This window comes from Calidris pugnax, unplaced genomic scaffold, assembly GCF_001431845.1.
Source record: "Calidris pugnax isolate Ruff unplaced genomic scaffold, ASM143184v1 scaffold156, whole genome shotgun sequence".
Lineage (NCBI taxonomy): Eukaryota > Metazoa > Chordata > Aves > Charadriiformes > Scolopacidae > Calidris > Calidris pugnax.
Window position 1 is genome coordinate 737,399 of NW_015090889.1, and position 22,411 is coordinate 759,809.

At 35.7% G+C, this 22,411-nt stretch overlaps 1 protein-coding gene across 1 annotated transcript in view; it reads left to right on the forward strand.

The window, feature by feature from the left end:
* Nucleotides 1-22,411, forward strand: part of RICTOR (RPTOR independent companion of MTOR, complex 2) — an 84,466-nt gene that overhangs the window by 17,930 nt on the left and 44,125 nt on the right. Inside the window, exons 3-8 of the mRNA XM_014947595.1 lie at nt 8,895-8,959; nt 14,625-14,756; nt 15,773-15,836; nt 19,943-20,069; nt 21,062-21,231; nt 21,479-21,546. Coding sequence (XP_014803081.1) covers nt 8,895-8,959; nt 14,625-14,756; nt 15,773-15,836; nt 19,943-20,069; nt 21,062-21,231; nt 21,479-21,546 — 626 coding nt within the window. The remainder of the gene's footprint in view (nt 1-8,894; nt 8,960-14,624; nt 14,757-15,772; nt 15,837-19,942; nt 20,070-21,061; nt 21,232-21,478; nt 21,547-22,411) is intronic.

Below are 22,411 nucleotides of genomic sequence, written 5' to 3' on the forward strand. Positions count from 1 at the left end.
TTAAAAACTTACTACAGGGTGAAGAAAGATGCCATGAAAGGCCTTCAGAAGGAGAGCAAGTACCATTTTTTGGGTAGATAAGAAGCCTGTGGAGAGGGTCAGAGAGGACTGATGAGAGGTGGACAGGGAGTTAGGAAAAGGGTATGTGTTTGTAGCATAGTGAATGGCTGTGGTTGGACCAGTGTTCCCTTTGCCAAGGAAAGAGAAAAGTGCATTGCAGTCAGTGAGCTGCGACAGGTTGGAGCTTCAGTGTGAGTGTTACCTGGATGGATGGACTGACACTCAGAAAGAGCTGGTAAGTTGTACACCTTTCTGATAGAGTGCCACAGACAGGGCAACGTGCCTGAAGATGAAACCCAAATTTCTGTGACAGAGGATGGATCCTGCAATCAGCAGTAGCCAAGAAACAAGGCAGTAGTGAAGAACGTTGTGACTAAAGTAAGGTTTAGGTTATTGTTGTTGTAGGTGAGCTGGTAACAAATCTTTAAGTAAGATGACCAGGAGGCTACTTGACAGTTTTGAGACAATCTCAAGTGAAAGAATGAATGCTCAAGGACAGGTTTGGGGAAGGACAGATGTGCATGGTAATCTTTGAAGTAGGCATGCTTTTTCACTGTTAAAAGTACTCTTTGTAAGATTGAACAGCACTTCAGTGGTAGTGTATGAGATTCAGTTAGCAAGAACAAAATCACAACAGCAAACAAATGTATCTTCTAGTGCATTAATAAGTCTGTAAATCCTCCATATTTTGAGCTGTTCAGAGCACATGTAGGTGCATAGCATTCACTGACAAACTGAACTTAACACTGACATTTTTTCTTTGGGTCATTGCCTGTTGTGTCTGTCAGACATCCACCATTGACAAAATGCTGCTGTTTTTACTGGGATTCCAAACTGTGTTGCAAGAAAGCCCTTTATTCTGCAAGAAAAGGCTGATGCATGCCTGTGTTTCTTATTGTGCTAATCTGGAAGCTTTTAAATGTGGATGCTTGCAAGTTCTCTAGTTGCATTAAAACTAAATAACTGGATTAGGTTGGCAGATGCATGATTCCTATTGAAAAGTCAATATTTGAAACTATGGATCTTAAAACAGTGTTGATTTTGCTGCTGAAAATCAGATGTTAAGCACCTCAAATGTGGTAAATTAGTAAATATGCACACTATAATTGAAGGATGAAACAAAAATTCTTTTTAAAAGATAGCTTTGAAAAATTGAATAATTCCATAATTTGAATATTTAAAGAATGTGTTCTTTATACTTAACTTGGTGTTAAAGATGGAAAATATTTTAAAAACACAAGGAAGGTTTTCATAAATTGGCCTTAAGACTGGCAAGAAATTATGAATTTGTGAAAAGGAACTTGCTAAAATTAAATATGACTTTTGAAGACAGACTGTCATTCCTAACCTGGTTTTGATCCTGAAACAGAGTTACCCTGTATAAGGGAATCATCCTACTCTGTTTATTATTTAGCACTTGTTCTTATATTTATCTCCCTGGAATATCTGCTTTGTAAAAGTGTAACTTGTACGTTTGGTTTTGAAAACTCTTCCTATTTTTGTTTGAACTGTAAATGCAGTTATGAAAATAGAATAAAGGCTGCAAATTGTATTGTATTGTCTGCCTTGTGGTTGGAACAATTCTGTGCTTTTCATTCCAGTGGTTAAGAGTGAAAGCCTGGAGCTTGGGGGAGATGGTTTTATTTCTTTTTTGCACTCTGGTCTTGTACCATGAATTAATACAGTCTCAGTTCCCCTTCTGTGAGACAGGAGCATGGAGAAGATAGATGTGCTAAGAGCTGAGGATGTTTGTATCCTGTCTTGGTATTATATTGAAGATGAACTTGATTTGTTTTTAAATTCTTGCCTTGTATGGTCCATTTTTGAAAGGCTACTAGTAAACTAGGATATTTATCCTACAGACAGGGAAAGAACCTTTGAATATTTTTTTTTACAGCATACTTCTGATAAAATAATAAAATTTATAAAATTTCACTTTCCTGCTAAAAATATTATTATACATAAAGAAAGTGTCAACACCAATCTGAGCAGTTGCTCCCCACTGCCCCAGATTTTTCCTTCGAAGACTGGGGAAATCTCCCATTTGGAAGAAATATTCTTCTCCTTTTTTGGTCAGGAGAAACAAAATGTTTGTATTCATGTAGAAACTAATAATTTACATTAATGTGGACTTTACTGACAGAGACTGTGGTAGACATTAAGTTTTGCATTAATTTCAAGATATCTGAGGTATGTTAGGTTCAGGTTTCTTTCCTTGAAAGAAGACTGAATTTTTAAGGTGGGGGTTTGTTCCCCCCATTCCCCTTTATTTAAGGAGAAGGAAGGTAATTACTCTTTAAAAAATTACTGAACTGGACTCCAGGTTTTTATGCTGAAGTTAAATACTTTAAATAAAATTTATTAGAATAGTGGTTGTCAGCAGTCAACAGGATTTCTTACTTTTTCTGCAAGAATGATACTGTAAGGCATCTACTTTGTATGAAGCTTTTATACCTAAGCGATGTAGCTCCCTTTTCATTTGTCTTTCCCTTTCAGAGCCTTGTTGACTAGTAACATTCAAGTCCCCACAACACCCATACTTACTGTACAAAGTACGGTGCATAAAACTGCATTTCATTCACCAAGTTTTAACTAGTGCTTCTTCTTAGTAACCCTTAATGTTTGTGTTCTTGGATCTTTGGCTGCAGAACATATGTTGTTCTTGCCCAACCGGTGCTTTAAGTTTTTTTGCTCCAAGTCATTGGCATTCCTAGTCTGGTGATACTCAGGCTATGGAAAGGTATGTTTAGTTCTGAATTGCAGCAGTGGCAGACTTTGAAATTTTTCTCCCCATCTGCCGCTTGTGACTTAGTAAGCAAAGATGCAGCATTGTGGCTGAAAACATTTATGAAGTACTGCTTAATCTGTGTTAGACGAAGATAATATTGTGTCTTTCAAACACCTATATCACTATTTAACCTAACCTGAATTTTTACCTGAAAGCTGTTTGAGGGTTTGACCTCTAGTAAATAGGCAGCGATACTTTCAGTTGTCACAGCAGTTCACAAGCTCAGTATGTACCTTTGGCCTCAGAAAAACCCATCTTTGATTTATAAGGCCAGCTACGTAAGGCAAGCACCTTGAAGTTTCCCAGCTTCTGCTGATTAATACCAAAACATCATGGTTACTTCTTTGGGGTTTTCCCCACCCCCATGAGAAGTAGTAAGTGATAAATTACTGAAAACTAGAAGGAACCGTAAAATTGCATTTACTTATGAAACGGCTCAAAAGGAAGCAGTCTTCGAGAAATAAGGAGTTAAAATGTAAGATGGGTTCCTTCTTTGAATCCCCTATCTCCTAACAAGGTCAACAATACTGTTTTGCTGCTTCAAGACATCATTGTGCTGGTCTCAGGACTACTCCCTACATTCCTGCATCCTCTCTTGTCATAGCTCTGAGTAGTTGCAGGCCCCGTTTGTGGTCAGTCAGGCTACATTTGCTAGATCTTACCAAATCACGAAGGTAATAAATTGTCTGAAAGAACAGAACGAGTTGATAGGAAGGAACACCAGAACATGAAGTAGTGGCTTCAGCAATTTTAGGATGAACCAAGGTCACTCTGACCTTGCCAAGTACACCAAGAAGCTACCCAAATTAGGAAGAGTTCAGAAGTTTAATCCGAGGAAGACTCACAAGACGATCCCCCACCCTGATGAAGGCACTGGAACTCCCACCAGACGACTCCCCAAAATGGAAGACTCCGTCTATATATGAATATGCATGTAAAGATATGAATATGCATGTAAAGATGATGTAACCTACACTCAAACTTGTATAAAAAAGCTGCACTGATTGCTAACCGACAGAACTCTTTGTCCAGGGCAGCCTGGAGAGTTCCCCAACGCGTTGTTAATAAATACCTCCTGCTTATGGACTTGAAAACTTAGTCTCTGAGCAGTTTCTATTTTATGAGCAGTTTCTATTTTCTGAGACTGCAGTTTCTATTTCGCCTTTTGGGGCAAATTCGGCATCACCTAGTGGAAAATATCTTTTGGCTTCGAAGTATTTATTTATTAGAATTTATTAGAATCCTTTATTACAGAAGGTTTATTCCACTGTTAGCTTCTGAGAGATCCTTTGTACCTTTTTAAACCTAAAAACATATTTAAATAAGGAACAGAAAAAAGGTCCATAGACCTTGTTATAGGGATTTCTATTTTTCATTCAAAAAGAAACGTGCTTCTTTTAAGGACAAAATGAAACTTAATTCATTTTAGCATAAACTAAGCAATTGAATAACATCAGTGATATGGAAAATTATGTTTTCAATCTGCTCAAAAGTAATTCTGTCACTATTTAACAAGGCTCTACTATTCTGCTCTATATATCTCTTGGCTTTCTACTATGCTGCTAAATTTCGTTAGTGTATGGACTGAGTGTGGGGCTACAGAGGCTTTCACAGAGTCTGTCTCTGATTCATAGTCCATTTTTTTAGCGTCGCAGCTGCCCTTTGCAAAACAGAATCTGAATGTAGTATTGATTGACTGTAACATTCATCCAAGTTGCTAAACCACTATGGGCAAAACTTGAAATCTCATGATGAAGTACATAGTGGGTAGGAGCAGAACATCTTCTTATGGGCTTTCAGCTCTGGAACAAACCTAATGGTCAGAAATACAGTCTAAATACAGTGTCCGCAATTTCAGTAGGGCCTTCTCTTAAGAGTAGGGTCTGCTATGTGGTCTTCTCATAAATATTGCCAGTGATGGTTCAAACTGTATTTCCAAAATTACAGTATAAAAATTACATTTTGGATGCATAGAATAATATCGTACTTTTACCTTGTAATTGCTGTGCCTATTCTGTTAAATATAAATTTGAATGGTCTCAGTGTGTAGTCAACTTGTGTATGCTGTTGACCTCCTGTGGTTTTGTTGTTTTGAGCTACTGTTTCCAAGACATGTTGATGTGTTACTCATATAGCTATGACTCATCCAAGTAGCATGAAAAACTCATAGCTGACAGTAAATATGAAAAAAACCTTCACTGTAAGTTAGTCACTGTTGTGCCTAGTGTAAGTACCATTTTGTCCTAGTATTAAATCATACCCTCAAAAAGGCTGTGCTATTCCCATTCACTGACTATTATATCAAAAATTTTGAATTTTATAGTTGACTTAATAGCAGTTTTAGCAAGAAAGTATGCGCTGTGTTTGTGTGTGTCTATATATATATATATAAAAAATTGATTGGGCATATAAAAAAATGCATTTTATATATGAGAGATATATATGAGAAAAATATCAAGTGTATTTGCACAATTCCAGGGATATACATTTTATGATAATCTATTGCCATTTTAGTGAAATATAGCAATATATAGCAAAACTAGATTTTAGTGTTCTGGTACTGCTTGCCTACAAACATATTCTACAATGATATGCATATTAATTGATAAATGTTAACAGTCATGTGACAGTTAGTTGGCTTTGTCAGGAATTCAGCCATTACAAAAATCACTGCATTTCGGCCAGAATCATTGGCCTGTTAAATGTTGGTTGAAGAATGAGGAGAAAGCAGCAAAGTTTTCCCTTTAATATATTTAAGAACAGACATTTAGAACTAAGAAAATACGCAAAGCATTGAGACCAGCTGAACAGTATATTCTTTATAGCAGCCTACATGACTTTTTTTCAACTTTTAAACATATATCAATCCAACCTTACTTTCACCAGAGAGTTGGTTTTTTTCCTAGACTAAATAAACTCAATGGCTTAGCCTTCATGGGTGTATTTTCTAGCTGCCTTGTACATTTTTCTGTGACACTCTTTCCGGTTTGTCTGCTCTTAAAATGTGGTGCCCAGAATTTTATTCTTCATGCAGTTTTGAGCCTTTTTCAGCCTGTGAAGTGAAAGAAAAAGAAGGTCTCAATGTCAAACATAATGCAGTACTATTAGTATTTCCAAAGGTAGAATTTCCTTTTTTTTTTTTTCCTGAAATGACATCACATTAACTCACTCAGTTTATAGTTTGCTGTAACTTACAGATTTTGCTTTCCTTTTGAAATTTATTTTTGTATTTAGCATCCTGAATGTTTTCCGGATATCTGTACTTCTCTGCTGGGCTCCTTTTAGTTTTTACGTGTCTGCTAACATGTGGTATCCTGAAAGATATGATACGCTGTTCCTTTTATTTAATTGAATTTTCGTATTAAGTTTGGGCGTTCCTTTGAAGTCACCAAAACATTTTGAATTCTGACCTTGCTGGCCATCTTTTAAATTCTTTTCTAGCTGGAAATCCTGTAAGCACACTACTGTGTGTAGATTGCAAAGAAAGCAAATACATAAGTAGTGGTGGCCCGTTGGAATGAGAGCAAACTAATAGCTAAAGTAGCTAATTTTGCGCTTACTTTTCTTAGCCAATTTTATCTGTTCGTTCTGTGAGAGAACTATTTCATATGTATGCACAGACACCATCCAACACTTTAATAGTTATCATCACGTTCAGAAATTTGTATCCCCACAGCTGTTAAACTTGATGAAAGTTGTATGTACTGTCAGATTACATGACTATGTTTGAGTTTCAAGGTAAGATCAAGTTTTTTTCTGCATGAGTAAGGGTGTTTGCAGTGGAACCACATAGATAAAATTGGTATTGAGGAGCTAATAACCAAATCGAAGGTATTTGATAAGAGTGGTTACTGACAACAAGAGCTGGCCCGGTGAACTGAATGCTCTTTAGCAATTGCAGGAAGTTAAGTGGGTTCCTGGAACTTCATCTGCTTCAGTTTCATTTTGGGACTGCTCAAGGTACAAGTGAGTGGCAAGTGTGATGATAGGAGGCTCTCTTCAGAAATGCACTGGTGCACCAATATTGAGTTTTCCTACATCAGAATTACAATTCTGATGGATTTGGGATTTTTTTTTTTAAATTTTATTTTTTATTTTTTAAAAACTGTTGAGGATAATCTGGTATGTTAGATTAGGATTTCTCATTTGTGTCTGGGGTAGAATGATGGGAAGAAGTTTAGGTGTATAAATGATCAGCCTAAATAACTAGTGATGTACTTGTCTGAAACTGAACAATGAACTGGTTTTACTTGCTATCTTCTCACACTGTTTTGCTTACACTCTGCCAGCCAATTTTTACAGTTCATAAGATGTCAATAGAAATGCTAAAACAGCAGTAGTGGCCTTAGGCAGTCCAACAACATGGCATAAAAATAGATTGATGCTAGGAAGTGACATACTGTCATAACCAGTTAATGCACCAATTGTCTAGTTTTATTATAGCTTAAATCTGAAAGGTGGGGAAAGGAGGTTATATAATAATTTTCCTTATGTTTTATAATAGTCTTTGGTTATAGCCTCTATTAAGAAAAATGCAAAATCCAAAAGATTTCAATTAACTTGGATTATTCGAGCCCAAATACAGAGCTGATCCAGGCCAGTTTAATACTCTGTCTCATTAACAGTTTGAGATTTGGACGCTTGGATTTCAGCATTGTCACTATGTAATTTTCTCACAACATGAAAAATAATTTCTTAAAAATGTAACATGATCCTTGGAAGAATTTGTAGTTGTTGAGCATAAACTGAAGCATTGTTTGAATTTAAGCCATCATGCTAATAAAATGGGTTTACTTAAAAGTAGAATTTCTGTGCAATATGCTGTTTTTTCAGGTGAAGGTGAACAGTAAAATGGGAGCATGGAATGTGTTAAATATTCCAATTTACAGTAGCCTTAATTTAACTGTTCATTAATTATTAATATTTTATCATTAGCGGTAAATGCATATAAAGAATGTGTCACAGGGCTTCATATATTTTAATACTTTCAGAGCAGAGGTATTCACTAGTTGGCACAAACACTTCCTGAATTCCTCACTGAGGAGAAACTGTTAATACCGCGCTGGCTCAGAACTGAACACATGCCTGTTTTGAAAAGAGAGGACAAAGTGCAAAACTGTTGCAATCAGTATTAGTCACTTGAGTTTTTGGAAGTGCTCGGAAAAGTGCTTTGGGATTTGGTTGTGATAATAAAGTATTTTAGCATTTTAGCTAGGGATAGTTAAATGAGATTACTAGGAATTTCTTTGCGGCTCTTGCAAGGGGGAACAGCATCTACTGTTTTTACAGAAGAGACTGTTTTCCTTTCCTTAAGAAGCTAAAACATTTAGCACCCACTGGATTGCTCCTTTTGAGATTTAATTTGGATGTAAAAACTGCACTTGTGAATCCTCATTCTTGCGTTCAAAATAGCTAGATATGGTTGAAATGTTCAGGATTTGTGACCGTTTATAGGTGTATTTTTATGTGCATAAATTCAACCTTTGCACTGATTTTTTTTTTCAAAGGTACGAGTTCTATAGAGTTGATGGCAGCCCAGGCTGAATGTCAGTTATGGGACACTTAGCATGACAACACCTTCTGGTTTTGTTTTCCTACACTTGTTCTGCTGTGGCAAAATATGACCATGGACCTTAAGTGTCAGTCTTTGCTTCAGAACTCTCAATGGAGTCCTCTTTTTGAATGTGGTGTGCTTTGACTTCAGTCTTTGTCATCTCTGCTCAGGTTACCAATTGCCCAGCTAGTGGTGCTTCTGGAAAGAGCTTAAAGGCAGCAGGAAGACCTGTCTGGATTTGAACAGGCAATGTACACAATTGTGCAAGTTTTTCTGTAGGATAAGAGGCCACAGATTTGTGTGTGTCTGGTGTATATAGGAACAGAATACTGACAGCAGAAATTCTCAGGGAAGTCTGAAGTTCATATGCGTCCCCTTGCCATGAATGAAATTTCTCAGGTTTCTTTGAAAGCATGACCAGAAATATGCAGTTTTACATAATCATTTTAAAAGAATTGTAAATAATAGGTGTTTTCTGGTTTTTTTTTTCAGCTTCTTTGTAATACTGGCCATGCTGAAGAAAAGCTAGGTTTTACATATGACAGCATCATAATATGGTAAGTAGTAAGACACTCTAGAGCACTATTAGAGTACTTTAATTATTCTAGGTGTAATTAAATAAACTTTATTCATATTTTGTATTTCTGATGTGTTTGAAATTCCATAGTGCAAATATGTATCTTATAAATAATGAGTAAAATCAGAGATAAGTTATTTGCTTTTAGGCTAAGAGGGGAAAAAAGTCCAAGTTAAGTGTGAATTTCTTTCTTATATTCCTCATAGATGTAAAAATACCTCTAAATATCTCAGTACTTGCAGAAAGCACTTTTAGTAAAGATACACAGAATTTAGAGCATCCTCTTGGTGTAGAATCAGGATTTAAAGATCAACATTTTATGTTTATTTGGTGTATATATATGTCTTTGTAGCATTGCTTTCCCTTCTGCTAAAATACCCTGTGTATGTACTTTCAAGTGGAATTTTCCTATATTTTGTTGGCATTCCTGACAGCCTAGAGTAACTATGTGCTTATTTCCAGAACTTCTGTTATTTACATAGACATTGGTAAATCTGTCCTAAGGCTTGGTGTTGGTGGCAGAAACAACTAAGATCTAGTATTTAGTATGATTTTGTGTTCTTTCAATTTAGTTATCTAACTTAGGAAAACAATTTTAGAAAAGCTAGTAAATGTTGGGAAGACTTGTGTAATTTCTCTTGAAAATACTGTAAGTTGTTTTCTTAAACAGAACTGATTTTCCTTACTAGAACTAACAAATTTCCTTACTAGGACTAACTTCACAAACTTTTGTGAATGCGTATTTCGCTGTAAGCTTTAATAGATTATCATCTTCTGATCTTATTTATGTGATCTATTATAGTGCTTTCGTGATGGCACTGAATGTGACTTAAGAATATAACTTCAAAATTGTTCTTAACCAAATATTTTTAAATTATAGTCTTAAAAGGTTATGCAAATACTAGTGTTTGTTTTTATAGGAAGAAGTTTGCAGAAAGATCTGCTAATCCAAACACAATTACGGATATTGATAAGGAAGAGATTAAAATGTTGTTCTCAGCAGACACATGAAGAAAAATAGCACACTGCTTGAAAAAATGCTAAAAATACTTCTCAAAAACTAAAGACGTATAGCAGGAAAATTATCTTGGTTAGTGTTGCTATTTTCGTCAGTCCAGTGGTTCCTCTGTGTATGTACATGAGAAACAAACCATTTTTTTATGCATATATGGAGGTTATTCTGCTATAATGATAATTATCAAATTCAGGGATATCACTCCAATACATTTTCATAACCATAATTGTGCTGGTTGGTGGTTCTTCAGAAATATTTATAGGATTAATTGTTTTCATGAAATACAGACGGTCCAGGCAAATTTTAAAATTTTGCTCTACAGAGTTACAACCATTCTGCAGTAGTACTCTGTGTGCAGATTATTTTGCTATACAACATACAGCCATTCTGAGTAATTTACAAATACTGACTTCCTTAATCAATTTTGGAACTGACCTTCACGTAGACCAATTACATGTATTCCCTTGGAAATACCATGCAACTTCTGTCAAGCTCTACGCAATCCTGCTTTAGTAGGGGAGTTGGACTAGATGATCTCTATGGTCCCTTCCAACTCTAAAAATTCAGTGAAATTCAGTGAAATTCTGTAACTCGCTCTGCTGATGTTCCCAACATTGCCTTCGACTTCCATAGGGAAACCTTTTTATTCTACAGAACAAACTTGTTTTTCTTTGAAAACACAAAAAGTTATTTGGATGCAAGAAATACTTTGGAAGTTTTCTGCATTTGTGAAGTATGAATGGCTAATCTAAAGCATTAAACTAAAAGGGAATCAATGATTTCAGGAATAATTGCAGATTTCCTATAAAGTTTTAGGTTTTGGGGTCAGTAACCTTGATAGAATGGTTACCCAAACCAGAGACGGTTGCAGTCTGCAATAACTGCAGTTATTATCAAGTTAGAGATCAGGTTTTTAGAACTCACACTCTTTTTAGAATTTTGTTAGTTGAGATGCCTGGTTACCTAGAGTAACTACGTGCATGTGGAAATAACAATGACACATTTTGTTGTCGTTCCCAGTGTAGATGGGTCCTCCCGGTTCCCAGAGCACCATACCATTGACAGTTGAGAGGAAGCCTTGAACCATGAACAAAATGGGGTGTTGGTGGGCCTTGGAAACAGCTGAGATCTCTTAGTAATGCGCCAAGAGGCTTTAGGCATAAAAGCAAAGTTCAGAATATTCACAATTACCTAATTTGATCAAAAGAGAATCTGTCAAAACCATGGTTATTTTTCTGTAGTGAGTGGATGAGATGCTTTAGAAAAAAGTGCGAGAGTGATCCTATAATAAGTAGTGAAAATCCTTTCTTATTCTATCCTTTGTTAGTTCTTCCAGACTTTTTGTCAGTCTTTATGAGCCTTAATGCTGTCTTAGGAAGTTACTTTGATTTCTGCAGTGACACTTAAAATACTGGGGAAAGTAGTATTGCACTTAATTTTTTCTCTTACACAATCATGGTGCCTTTTTGGCACTTGAGCCACAGATGCATGCAGTGTGCATATCAAAATAATTTTCTTGATCTGATGGCTATTTTAGAATCATGTAGTGTGGGTTTGTAACACAGTTAAAAACCACAACAGTCTTGAATTTCTTCATGTTGTGAGCTGTGTATGCAGATAATTTTTAAGTTCCCTTGATGTTTCTCATAACCCTGTCCTATTCGTAGTAATATAAACTATGTTGCCCTCTGTATTTCTGCCCCCAACCCCACTTCCCACAAACCAAGAAGTGTATTCTAAATACTTTCTGCAAAAGGAGATTGTGAACCTGAATAAAAATCAGGACAAAAAATTGTCAGGATAAAGATCATCCATTCACCTCCACTCTTTCAATTAATATTTAGAGATTTTGATTTGTGAAACTCTGTATTATAGATTTATTACTCTGAGTTACATCACTTGATAATATTTTTATTTTCCTTAATACAGCCTTCAGCAATACCTTAGGCTGTTCTATACGCTATTGTAATAACTCCTTTCAAGTCTTTCAAAAGATAAGAATATAGTTTGCGTAGCCTCTGCAGGTTCGCATGGCTAGCAAGTTTTATTTTAAGGTGATTTTATTTTAAAATCATGAACAGTCCTCTTGATGCCCCTTGGAATCCTTTTTGTATAGATCTGTTTACCACCTTTTCTCCACCTTGGCCACTACCATTAAAAATACAGGAAATATGTGCAGATAGTTCATGTTAATGTTGTTTCCAAACACATATTTGAAGCATGGTGGGCCACTGACAATACTTATGGGTAGACTTCCTCCAGTTATTCCATCATTTTCACGTCTTAGTCTCACTCGTATTTTGTATGAAAAAAATAAAAGGCTTTGAGATGGGAATCTTGATGCAGATCTCTAAAGCAATGACTTAGTATGAAGAAAATTATTGTTTCTGTCATACCCCTGTCAGTCTCTTATTTGCTTCATTCCTTCTACTTTTCCTTTTGGGTTTTCCAGTGTGTCCCATTTAACTGTTGAAGTTTTCTCCTTGTGGTAGAGCTGAGAAGTCAGAACACTTGGACATGTACAGACACATGCATATAGGTTTTCCTACTTATTTTTTTTCTGCCTCCTGTAGTGTATCTTCATTGTCATCGCAAGGTCAGGTTTCTCTCAGGTTTTTGCAGTTTGCTCATTGACTGGTGAGGTTTTTTTGTCTAGTTTTTGTTTCTAATAGATTTTTGTTGAGCCTTGTATACTTCTATATGTCATTGCTTTCACTGGACCTTTTTGGATTTTTATGGCCTTTATTTTAGATGGCTATATATTCTCATTGCATTCTTGCTCTTTGAAGATAGTGATAAGTCCCTTTTTGCTGCCTTCTACTTTTGGACGTTGAATCTCATGGTAGTGTTGTCCTTTATAGTGGTTTCACTGTTGAGAATTTTCAATTTACTTCTGTCTACAAATTAGGAATATTATCCTCTTTTGTGTTGTAAAACAAGCTTTCAAAGCTTTGACTGCTTTTGAGAAACTATTTGTCTAAAGATTGTTTTGGTCTAGATACATAGATTCAGTATTTGGCTGTCCTAGTAAGAAATGTCATGGATAGCAACAGCACCATTTGGATGGGTAATGGATAACCTTTGCCCTAAAAGAAAAGTCTGCTGAAGTGTCTAAACTGGAATATCCAAACCAATTGTAAACTGTGAGGTAAAAGTCCAAATAGGAAAAATACCACCAAGTAGAGCTGAGTCTTACATGCTCATCCCTCAGATTTCCATCTCTGCAAAACTGGAAACAAAGCATGATTCATGATCTAAAGAATACACATTATCTGCACAGTACAATTGAAGAGTTACTTGTCTGCTTTTCTTGCATGTTTTTGGTAATAAATCTCTCCTCTAGTACAGCTTTTTTTAGAGGAAGATTTTTTTTCTTAACCTCACATTGTTGAAAATGCGTTTCTTACTTGCTTCTAGCTCAGCTTAAGTAAGTAAAGGCAATTAGTGGCACTCTTTTTATGAGAAGAATCATATTTGATGCTACAACAAAGATGGTCTTCCTGAGGCAATTCCCTGCTTGGTGCTGAAATTAGTGATCGGATCATACAGTGTGTGATCATATCAGATACTATTGCAGCCTTTCCACTTTGTCTAGATATCACCTGGAATTAGGTTCCTGTGGTTACAACTTTTACACAGGCCAATTAATCTCCAGAAAGATTCAACAGATTTTTGGCCTTGGAGTAACTGATTACTGTGCATGACAATCCTAGAATAAGGAAAGAAAAAAATAAGCCATTTGTACAGGTAGCGATTCAGTATCACTGACTGAAGTATTTGCATTCTTAGATGTGCACCGAAAAAATCCTAGTAAAATATGCCACTGGGAGGTTGAGGGTTTCCCCCCATTATGTAGTCAAAGAAAAGTGGTAATCTTCTGAGGCCCTCCAGAAAGACAGTGTGTCACTTAGGCCTAGGCTTTCAGTATCACATTACTTTTTGCCTAGATAGTGAATTTAGGAACTTATATTATGATGACATTTACGTTTAGGAAAGCTCACCTCCATATGAGCAAAAGTCTGTCTAAAGAGAAATACGTTTTGGTTCTAAATCAGTAGATTTCTAGATCTACTGTAGATCAGTTCTAAATCAGCTAAATCAGTAGAAATCTGTGCTGTGTGGGGCTGTTTAAGTTATGAGTCTGTCACACTTCGTGTAAACATAACCTGGTGCCATAACGTCCTTACTGCAAATTTGTCTCTATTTGTACCTAATGTGCAAATTTGTCTCTATTCAGTGTCAAGATAGTGTTTTGAGGACTCATGTTTACAGGTTGGCAGCCTGGCAGAAGAGGAAACATTCCTGTTAATTTTCTTGGACCGATATTGTGCTTAGCTCTCTTGTCAAATAACAAGTTATATGCAGGTCTTGGACGTGTATCATTTCACAAATGTACAAGCTGCTTTTTTGGGGAAAAAATTGTTTTGTCTCTTTGTCAGACTAATGTATTTTCTATGTCTGCTGGCAGGTTGACAATTTGCCTTCTAGGCAAAAAAAAAGCTACCGCAGATAATTTCTTTCTAAAAATCAAACTTTTTATTTTAAATGAGGAGGTAGGAGCTACATGTCAGATTATAAAGTCTATCTGCTGCTAAATAATTGTTTGTTCCCCTTGTTTTCTTCATTGTAGTCTGAGGTTAGCTTTACTAAATGAAGCAAAAGAGGTGCGAGCAGCAGGATTGCGAGCCCTCCGCTATCTCATTCGAGACTCCAGTATTCTCCAGAAGGTGCTAAAGTTGAAAGTGGATTACTTGATAGCCAGGTAATTTTTCTCTTCCTTGTTGTAAATTGTTCAATTGTAAATAATTTATTTTTTCATGGTTGAGAAAAGGTGCTTTCATATCTTCTGATATTCTTGATATGCAGTTTTATAAAAGCCTTTTTTCTTCAGTTTGAACATCCTTTAAGAATAGAAGAATAATACAGGACACCAGCTAATCCAAATAAAATGCAGTCCTATTATATGATATACTATGACTAATCTAAAAAAGTCTATGTTTTTCAGTCATAAATGCCGTTAATCATAAATTAATATGTGGTGTTATTAGAAGGTTGAAACAACAGTTATTTTAATGTCCTAAGATGTTTTAAGGGAGTTGTTTTGATTCTTTTTATTAACATAATGCTTTGGAGCCTCTAGTACAAAGTCAGGGCTAAAAAGAAGTTCCTGCCCAAGAATTTGTAATCTAAGTATAACCCATGATACAACAGAATAATACCAAAGGGCAAACCAACAATGAGATAATAAGATCAGCATTATGAGTAGATGTAAATATTAGCATTTCTAGTGCTTCCTGTGATAAAATCTTGTTGGATTTGATATACTGATATAGATGTGTGTGTTTCTCTTCATAAATATACACACATAATCAGCTTTAGTGTGCTGTTTAATTTTGTTAATAGAACTTTTCTGATCTGAGAACACACACAAAATATGTTGATGTGAAACATTGCAAATACTTTGTTTAGTAGCTTTTGAAATGACAAATGCAGCTAGCTCAGAAAATATTTGTTGAAGCTGTTATGACTTGATGTTGTATATTTGAGAACATTCAAGTGATTTAATTATAATGAAAACAACTGAAAAAAATAGAAATTGAAGCTAATTGACCAGTCATAATGAGTATGCTCTTGCTGGAAGGCAGAACTTTTAAACAATCAGTCATAATACTATTTTCCTTCTGTTTATTCAACTGAATAAATACTAATGTGAGATGTTAACAGTTAAGGTAAAAGTTAATGTTGTTTGAACAAAATGTGTTTTTTAACCTATTTTAGGTGCATTGACATACAGCAGAGTAATGAAGTAGAAAGAACACAAGCACTTCGATTAGTCAGAAAGGTAAAATCTAACTATATGTGGTCTTACCAGCTATGCCAGTTAGTTGGTCTTCTCCATCAGCAGGTTTTTTCAACACAGTCTATAAAACCTTATCGTACTTTTTCATGTGAGAAGAAATTACAGATGATAACTCAAATGAGAGAAGAAAGGGTAGTGCTGAGGCATGTTTTGATTTTTAACCTCTTGCCACTGAAATCTCGAGTGGGCTTGAAAAATCCTGCTGATTTTCCTTCGATAGAGATCATACTGGACCAGATTCAGGAAAAACTTATCAAATGACGAATGCAAGGGTACGATAACCGTATTATTAAATTGCATCTAATAATTTAACTTTATTCTGTAGTGTGTTTCAACCATCTGTGAATCAAGGATGGGAGATTTTCTGCCATTTGAGAAATGAATTGCTGGAATAATCAGTTGAAGGGGTGCTTCTACTGCTTTATCCTTGATGTTGTCCATATTTCCTTTCTCAGATACACACACTAAGACATAGATATTCTTTGCTGGTTACCATATGGTGTACCCATGGTTATGACGTCTGAAGCTGTGGTAGCTGCATATTCCAGCTAGGGAATCCTAGGGAGATTGGCATATACAGCTACTGAAGGTGTTTTTTTCAGGCAACATGGTAGTCTGCCTTTGTACTGGACTTCAGTATTCTTTATCGAGCTTATGTTCTCCTACTGACCATCTTAAGAAAAACTACCAGAGACTTGAGTAAAGTTTGAAGTAGTTGGAAGAATAGTTCCTCGGGAGCACTGTGTGTGTTTTATCTTTTTTGTGTGTATGTGTATTTTTACACACTCACACACACACACACATATATGTGTATGTTTAGGTTGAAAATATGGAAGCTTGATATGCATTTTCTTTTCTTATGATGAGCTCACTTGGTTGCTGTCTTACAGAAAAGACATATGCTTGAATAACAGTTGCACCAAAAGAGAGTTTTAAAGCCTAAATGCCACCAGCACCCCCAAACTCAAACAAACAAAAACCATAACCATAAAGGAATGGATCCTTGAGAAAGTTGCAATGTATTAAAGTTCTTTGCTAATCAGCTTTAAAAAAGAGCTTCAATGTAGAGCCAGCATAACTTAAATCAGCAGGTGGAATGGAAACACATTTAGAATGAATTGTTTTGTTTGAGTCAGATATTTGTCCTCGTTATTTTGGACTTTTTCAGTGTTTGCTAGTTGAGTATAACTTCTGTCTTGCTTGAAAGAAACAAGGGGAAGCAAGAAGAATAAACCCATTCATTTGGTTTGATAAATGATCCTGAAAGATAAGCATTAAAAAACCACACAGCTGACCACCAGTGCTTTTTTGTCTCCATGATTGTACAAAGATGTTGTGCATGGAATGTACCGTGCTGTACAGGGGTGCTGATGGCTCTTTGATGCTGAGAACTGTGTTGATGGAAGAAGCTTTCCAATGTCTTTTGTTACCTAGAACATCCTTTTTTCTTAAAAGACAATGTCAGACAAACAAAAAGCCACCCAACCTGGCTACCAGTAAAGTTAACACCTTCATATCCTGTCTGGGCTAGAGCAGCTAAGCATGGATTGGCATAGAGCAGTCAGTACTTGAGAAGCTCTCCGTGACACAGGTCCTGAATGTTACATGCTGTGTTTTCATGCTGTCTTTTTGTTACTCTGCTCTTGCCCTTTTCCCGTATCTCTTAGTCTCCCTCAGTATCTCAGACTTAGTGGTTTGACATCAGGATTCATAAAAGAATGTATAAAGGTCTAGAAGAGGAGAATGAATGGCAAATAAAACAATGAGAGTTAAATAATTTATGCAGGAGATAATTTACTCTGAGCCATGGAAGAGCTGAACTGAGTTCCACAAGCATCAAAGAACAATTGTTTTGCATTTCAAACTCTGGATGCAATTCTTTGACCTTATCTTTAATAGCAAAAATGCCTATGTAAGAACAGCACATATATAAAACTTTAAAGTTAAAACATTCTGTCACCTTCCTCTCTTTTCATAGAGTAGGAGAACAAAATTTGAAATATTAATCCTGTTTTATAAACTTATAAAAGGCATTTTATTAAAAAATTAGAAACTTCTTTTAAAAATGTGCAGGTTGAAGTAGTGTAGGAAGAAAGAAGAAAAAGTTTTTAATCTTGGTTTCTGATTGATTGTGAAGGCTTTGAGTGCTCCCTGTCTGTTTTGACTGTAATCACCTCTACATTTCCTAGCAAGAGCTTTGCAATTTAGCAGTGTCTTCAGCCGTGAAAAGGATGGCATAATGTTGCTTCAGAAAGCATTTTTCCATGACATAGAAGTTAATAAGACCTTTTTTTTTATTAATAATTTCATAGGGAAGATATTTTCAAAGCAGAAGTCAAGGTTAGGTACACTATGAACCACCTTCTTTCTTCCTCTTTTTTTAAAGGAATCTTTAAAGACCAAATTCTTAGTCTTTACTTACTTCATTGTAGCTGCTTGTAAGTAGCCTTGCATCACCTGTCCTCAGTCGTTTCAATACTTAGAGCAAAATGAAAGCAAATGCAAAAGCTTGTATTTATTCTACTAATGTACTTGGGATTGAATATTAAAAGAAAAAAACCTTTACTTCTTATGTCTTAAAGCTAAAGAAAACAATGAAGCAGACAGCCTTGAGAGGCTGCTTCTTATCTTTGCATTAGGTACATGCCAATATCAGTAGAAAAAAGGTTGTAATTTTGTAGAGTGGCTTGATACACCCATTCTATTGCTAATTCTTTTTACTTCATGCTATTGTAAAAGTGAAAGAGTGTGTGGGTGGGGAAGAGTTTGTTTTTTCTCTAGAGTTCTGTCTTAAAGCTTCCTGTTTTGTGGGTGACAACATTCTGTATGACAAGAAGTTTCTCAAAAACATGTATTAAAAATCAACTTGTTTAAGTGTTCCAATATATTTGTCATAATGGTTGATCCTGTCTCATTTTAACATCCTCTGCAAAGAAGGTGAAATAATGCCCTTTCTCTGTTGTTTTTTTTTTTACATCTCACTCTTATATATTAGTAGAAAAATATTTGACATGGGTGAGTGGGCTATAATACATTGCATTGTTCTTTTTTTAAGCAGTCAGACAAAAACCCTACTTCCTCTTTAGTAATACATCTGTTTAGTGATGTTCTTGTTCTGTTGTATAGAGGATATGTATATTTAATTTTCATGAATTGTGAAAAAATGTGAACAGCTACTCAGCCTCTGTAGTCAAAGCCTCATTTTGGGGAAGATGAGGAGTGGTGGTACTGGTTGGTTGTTTTAGGGTGGGGTTTTTTGTCTTTAGTGTGTGTACAGGGTGTTGCTTCTTAATCTGGTGTAAATTCTGATTGTCCTGAACTAGCAGCTGAGGATTTCCATGGTGCAGGACCTTTTCAGTAGTGTGAGTGTTGGCTATTGAAATCTGTTCATCTATTCTGACAGGGTTTTTTTTAGTTAAATAATGACTTGATTAATGGACACAGGTCTTATTGTCATCTTTGCTTTCTACTTTTAATGTGTTTTAAGGGCTCTCTGTGTGTGTTTTGTGCCATAGCTATATAACTTATGATGAAGTTGAATTACGCTGCAATTCTAGGAAGATCAGATTCTATGCAAGAGGATATAAGGGTATTAGTGACAGTTGCCTTCCAAATACTACAGCAGCTTCTTTGTTCACTTCAATCTAAGGATTTCTCTGCGAAACAGGAGGTTTTAGTCTTAAACAGTTGAATAGATATTGAAGAACCTGCAGCAGTACAAATGAATCTTCTGGAAGAGTCTTTAATCTATTCCATGTCATTGGATAGCATTCTTTGTCAGTAAAGACATTTAAAAAATTTGAAAAAGATGGTCATAGTCCTCTCTGGAACAGCCACTTTTAACCCTTTTCTATTATGATTAAATAATATAAAAATAAAAAACTGAAGCAGGAAGAGAATGATTAATTGAGAAACAAAGAATTTCAAGAAAAAAGAAATAGTTTTGAGGATTCGCCAGTTAGAACCAAGTATTTATATGGAGTGGTCTGTCTGGTTGTATCTGGGAAACAGAATCCTGATGAATCTGTGAGTATATTTAGAGAAATATTATGAAGAAACTGAAGGGCTTTTTCTTTCATTTTTGGCAGATGATCACTGTGAATGCTTCATTGTTCCCCAGTTCTATTACTAATTCTTTGATAGCAGTTGGAAACGATGGTCTTCAAGAAAGAGACAGAATGGTTCGAGCATGTATAGCCATTATCTGTGAACTAGGTAAGATAACTGAAAGCTAATTTAGACAAATGTTCACATGGTTGTCTATAGTTTTCTGAGATTATTGTCTCTGGGTTCATATTAAATAGATTTTATTCAAATAATTAAGGGTATTTGTTTAATAATGGATTAGAACTTACATGTTCTTTATGTCAGTTTCATGGATTTTAGTCACTAGTTTGATGTAAACCAAAATCACTTTAACTTAAAATCAGAATCTCTTCAAGTGAAGTACCTGAAGATTTCAAGTGCTGTTCTTTCCTTTAAGACTTGCAATTTTTCATTTACCTTAAATTTTTTTTCCCTGCTGTGGTTGATGTTTTTAAAAGTAATACAGTGGAAATAGGGAGAATTCCATACCTGTGATGCTGACAAATGAACAAGAGTTCAGAGAACTACAAAACATCTTCCTTTAAAATTTTTTACAGTGTGTTCAGTGGTTAGCTGGCTTCTGGAAGTCAGTACCTGTATGCATGTAAAGGCTATCTGGATAGCGGTTTATGCTAACTCCATATACTTGTATGTGGAGGCTGATTTCTAAAGTTTTGGTGTGTTTTTTTTTTTTTTCAAAATCAATCAGAAATAACTTCAGCAATGTTTTCAAGATACAAGCTTATGTTTTCAAGAAATAAACAGTCTGTTACTCTTGGATATTCTAGCATAAATATTTTATCCCTGTCAGTCCACTGAAGCACAAAACCTTTTTGTGGGGAAGTCCAGAAACCACTGTATGGAAACTTTGTTGGAAATAAGTAGTGAAATTGCTGCCCATTGGTGACTGACTAACCAGTATTTTTCTTCATGGTAAATTAGTCCAAAATCTCAATTCATTGCTAATGTCAGTCAGTTCCATTAAAAGCTTTACATGTACCTTAGCAGTGCTCAGGAAGAAAAAGATGTGTACTACAGAGATGAGAATTTTGTCATATTGGAAGCAGTGAAATGTTTTCTTTCCTATCACTGGCCAAAGTGACACGTTTTTCTTTATTTAGCACTTCAGAATCCTGAGGTGGTGGCTCTTCGGGGTGGTTTAAGTACCATCTTGAAAAATGTGATTGATTGTCAGCTAAGCCGAATAAATGAGGCTCTGATAACTACAGTTTTGCACCTCATTAATCATCCAAAGACCCGACAGTATGTGCGAGCAGATGTAGAATTAGAGGTGGGTTCAATTTTACTTGTTTAGTGACAGAAATTAAACATTGTATTACTAATGAAAATGTTTAACTTTCATCTCAGATTTCACCCTCTGTTAGTGCAAAATGTTTAAAATGTAACATTTTAGACTAAGAACATAATGATTTATAAAGCAGGAATAAAATGGTAGACTGGAGTGGGACTGAGGAAAGGGCAAGATCCATTTGGCTGTATTCTCATGTGAAAGTAATGCATGTCTTTCTTTTGTTTAGCGAATTTTAGCTCCTTACACAGATTTTCACTACAGGCATAATCCAGACACAGCAGAAGGACAACTCAAGTAAGTTAGTGCTGCTACTTGTGCTACCAGTTGTGTTCATGGTATTGGAATTAATCTATTTTTCTTTCCAAAGTGAAAATAATAACAGTGACCTCATACTAAGTTACTTGAACTTGAATACAGTAGGTTAGAATGCAACTTCCTAAAATACTGTTAAGCACTTCAGATTTAAAAGGACTTGCTAAGCCTGGAGAAGGGAATGTTGGGGGACACCCTTCCCCAAATAGCAGTCTTTCTAATACCGATGAAGATTTTATGAAGAAGATGTAGCCAGGGCCCTGAGTAGTGGTGAGAGGTGGGAGGATAAGAAGCAGCAGCGTGAAATTGAAATGAGAAGTTTCAACTTTATATAAGGGCAGTGGTGGGGATGAACACGCTGTCCAGAGAGGTAGTAGGGCCTTCATCCTTGAGGGTTTCTAAGGTCCAGCTGGATAAAGCCTTGAGTAGCCATGTGGTCTGATAGCTGACTACTTATTTGTGCAGGAGTTTGGACTAGAGACCTCCTGAGATTGCTTCCAACTTGAATTATTCAGTTTTTTTAAATTACCAAGTGGCATTAGATGCTTAGGTCTGGGTAACTAAATAGGTCCCTGCTTCAGACTCACTGTTGATGGAGATGCAGAGTGATTCATCTGACATCTAGGTGTTTACTTTATGATGTTATCATCCTACCATGGAAACTCCCCTGAAAAAAAGAAAACTAACAATACTTAAAAATTCCTTACGTTGTGTGTATACACAATGCATAAATAAGTATACACACATATATGCATATGTAAAAGATTACTCTTAGCCTGGATTTTGTCCCCCATCTAAAATTTCAGTTAACTACTTTTTACTTGCTATATTAGTAACACTGTTTTAT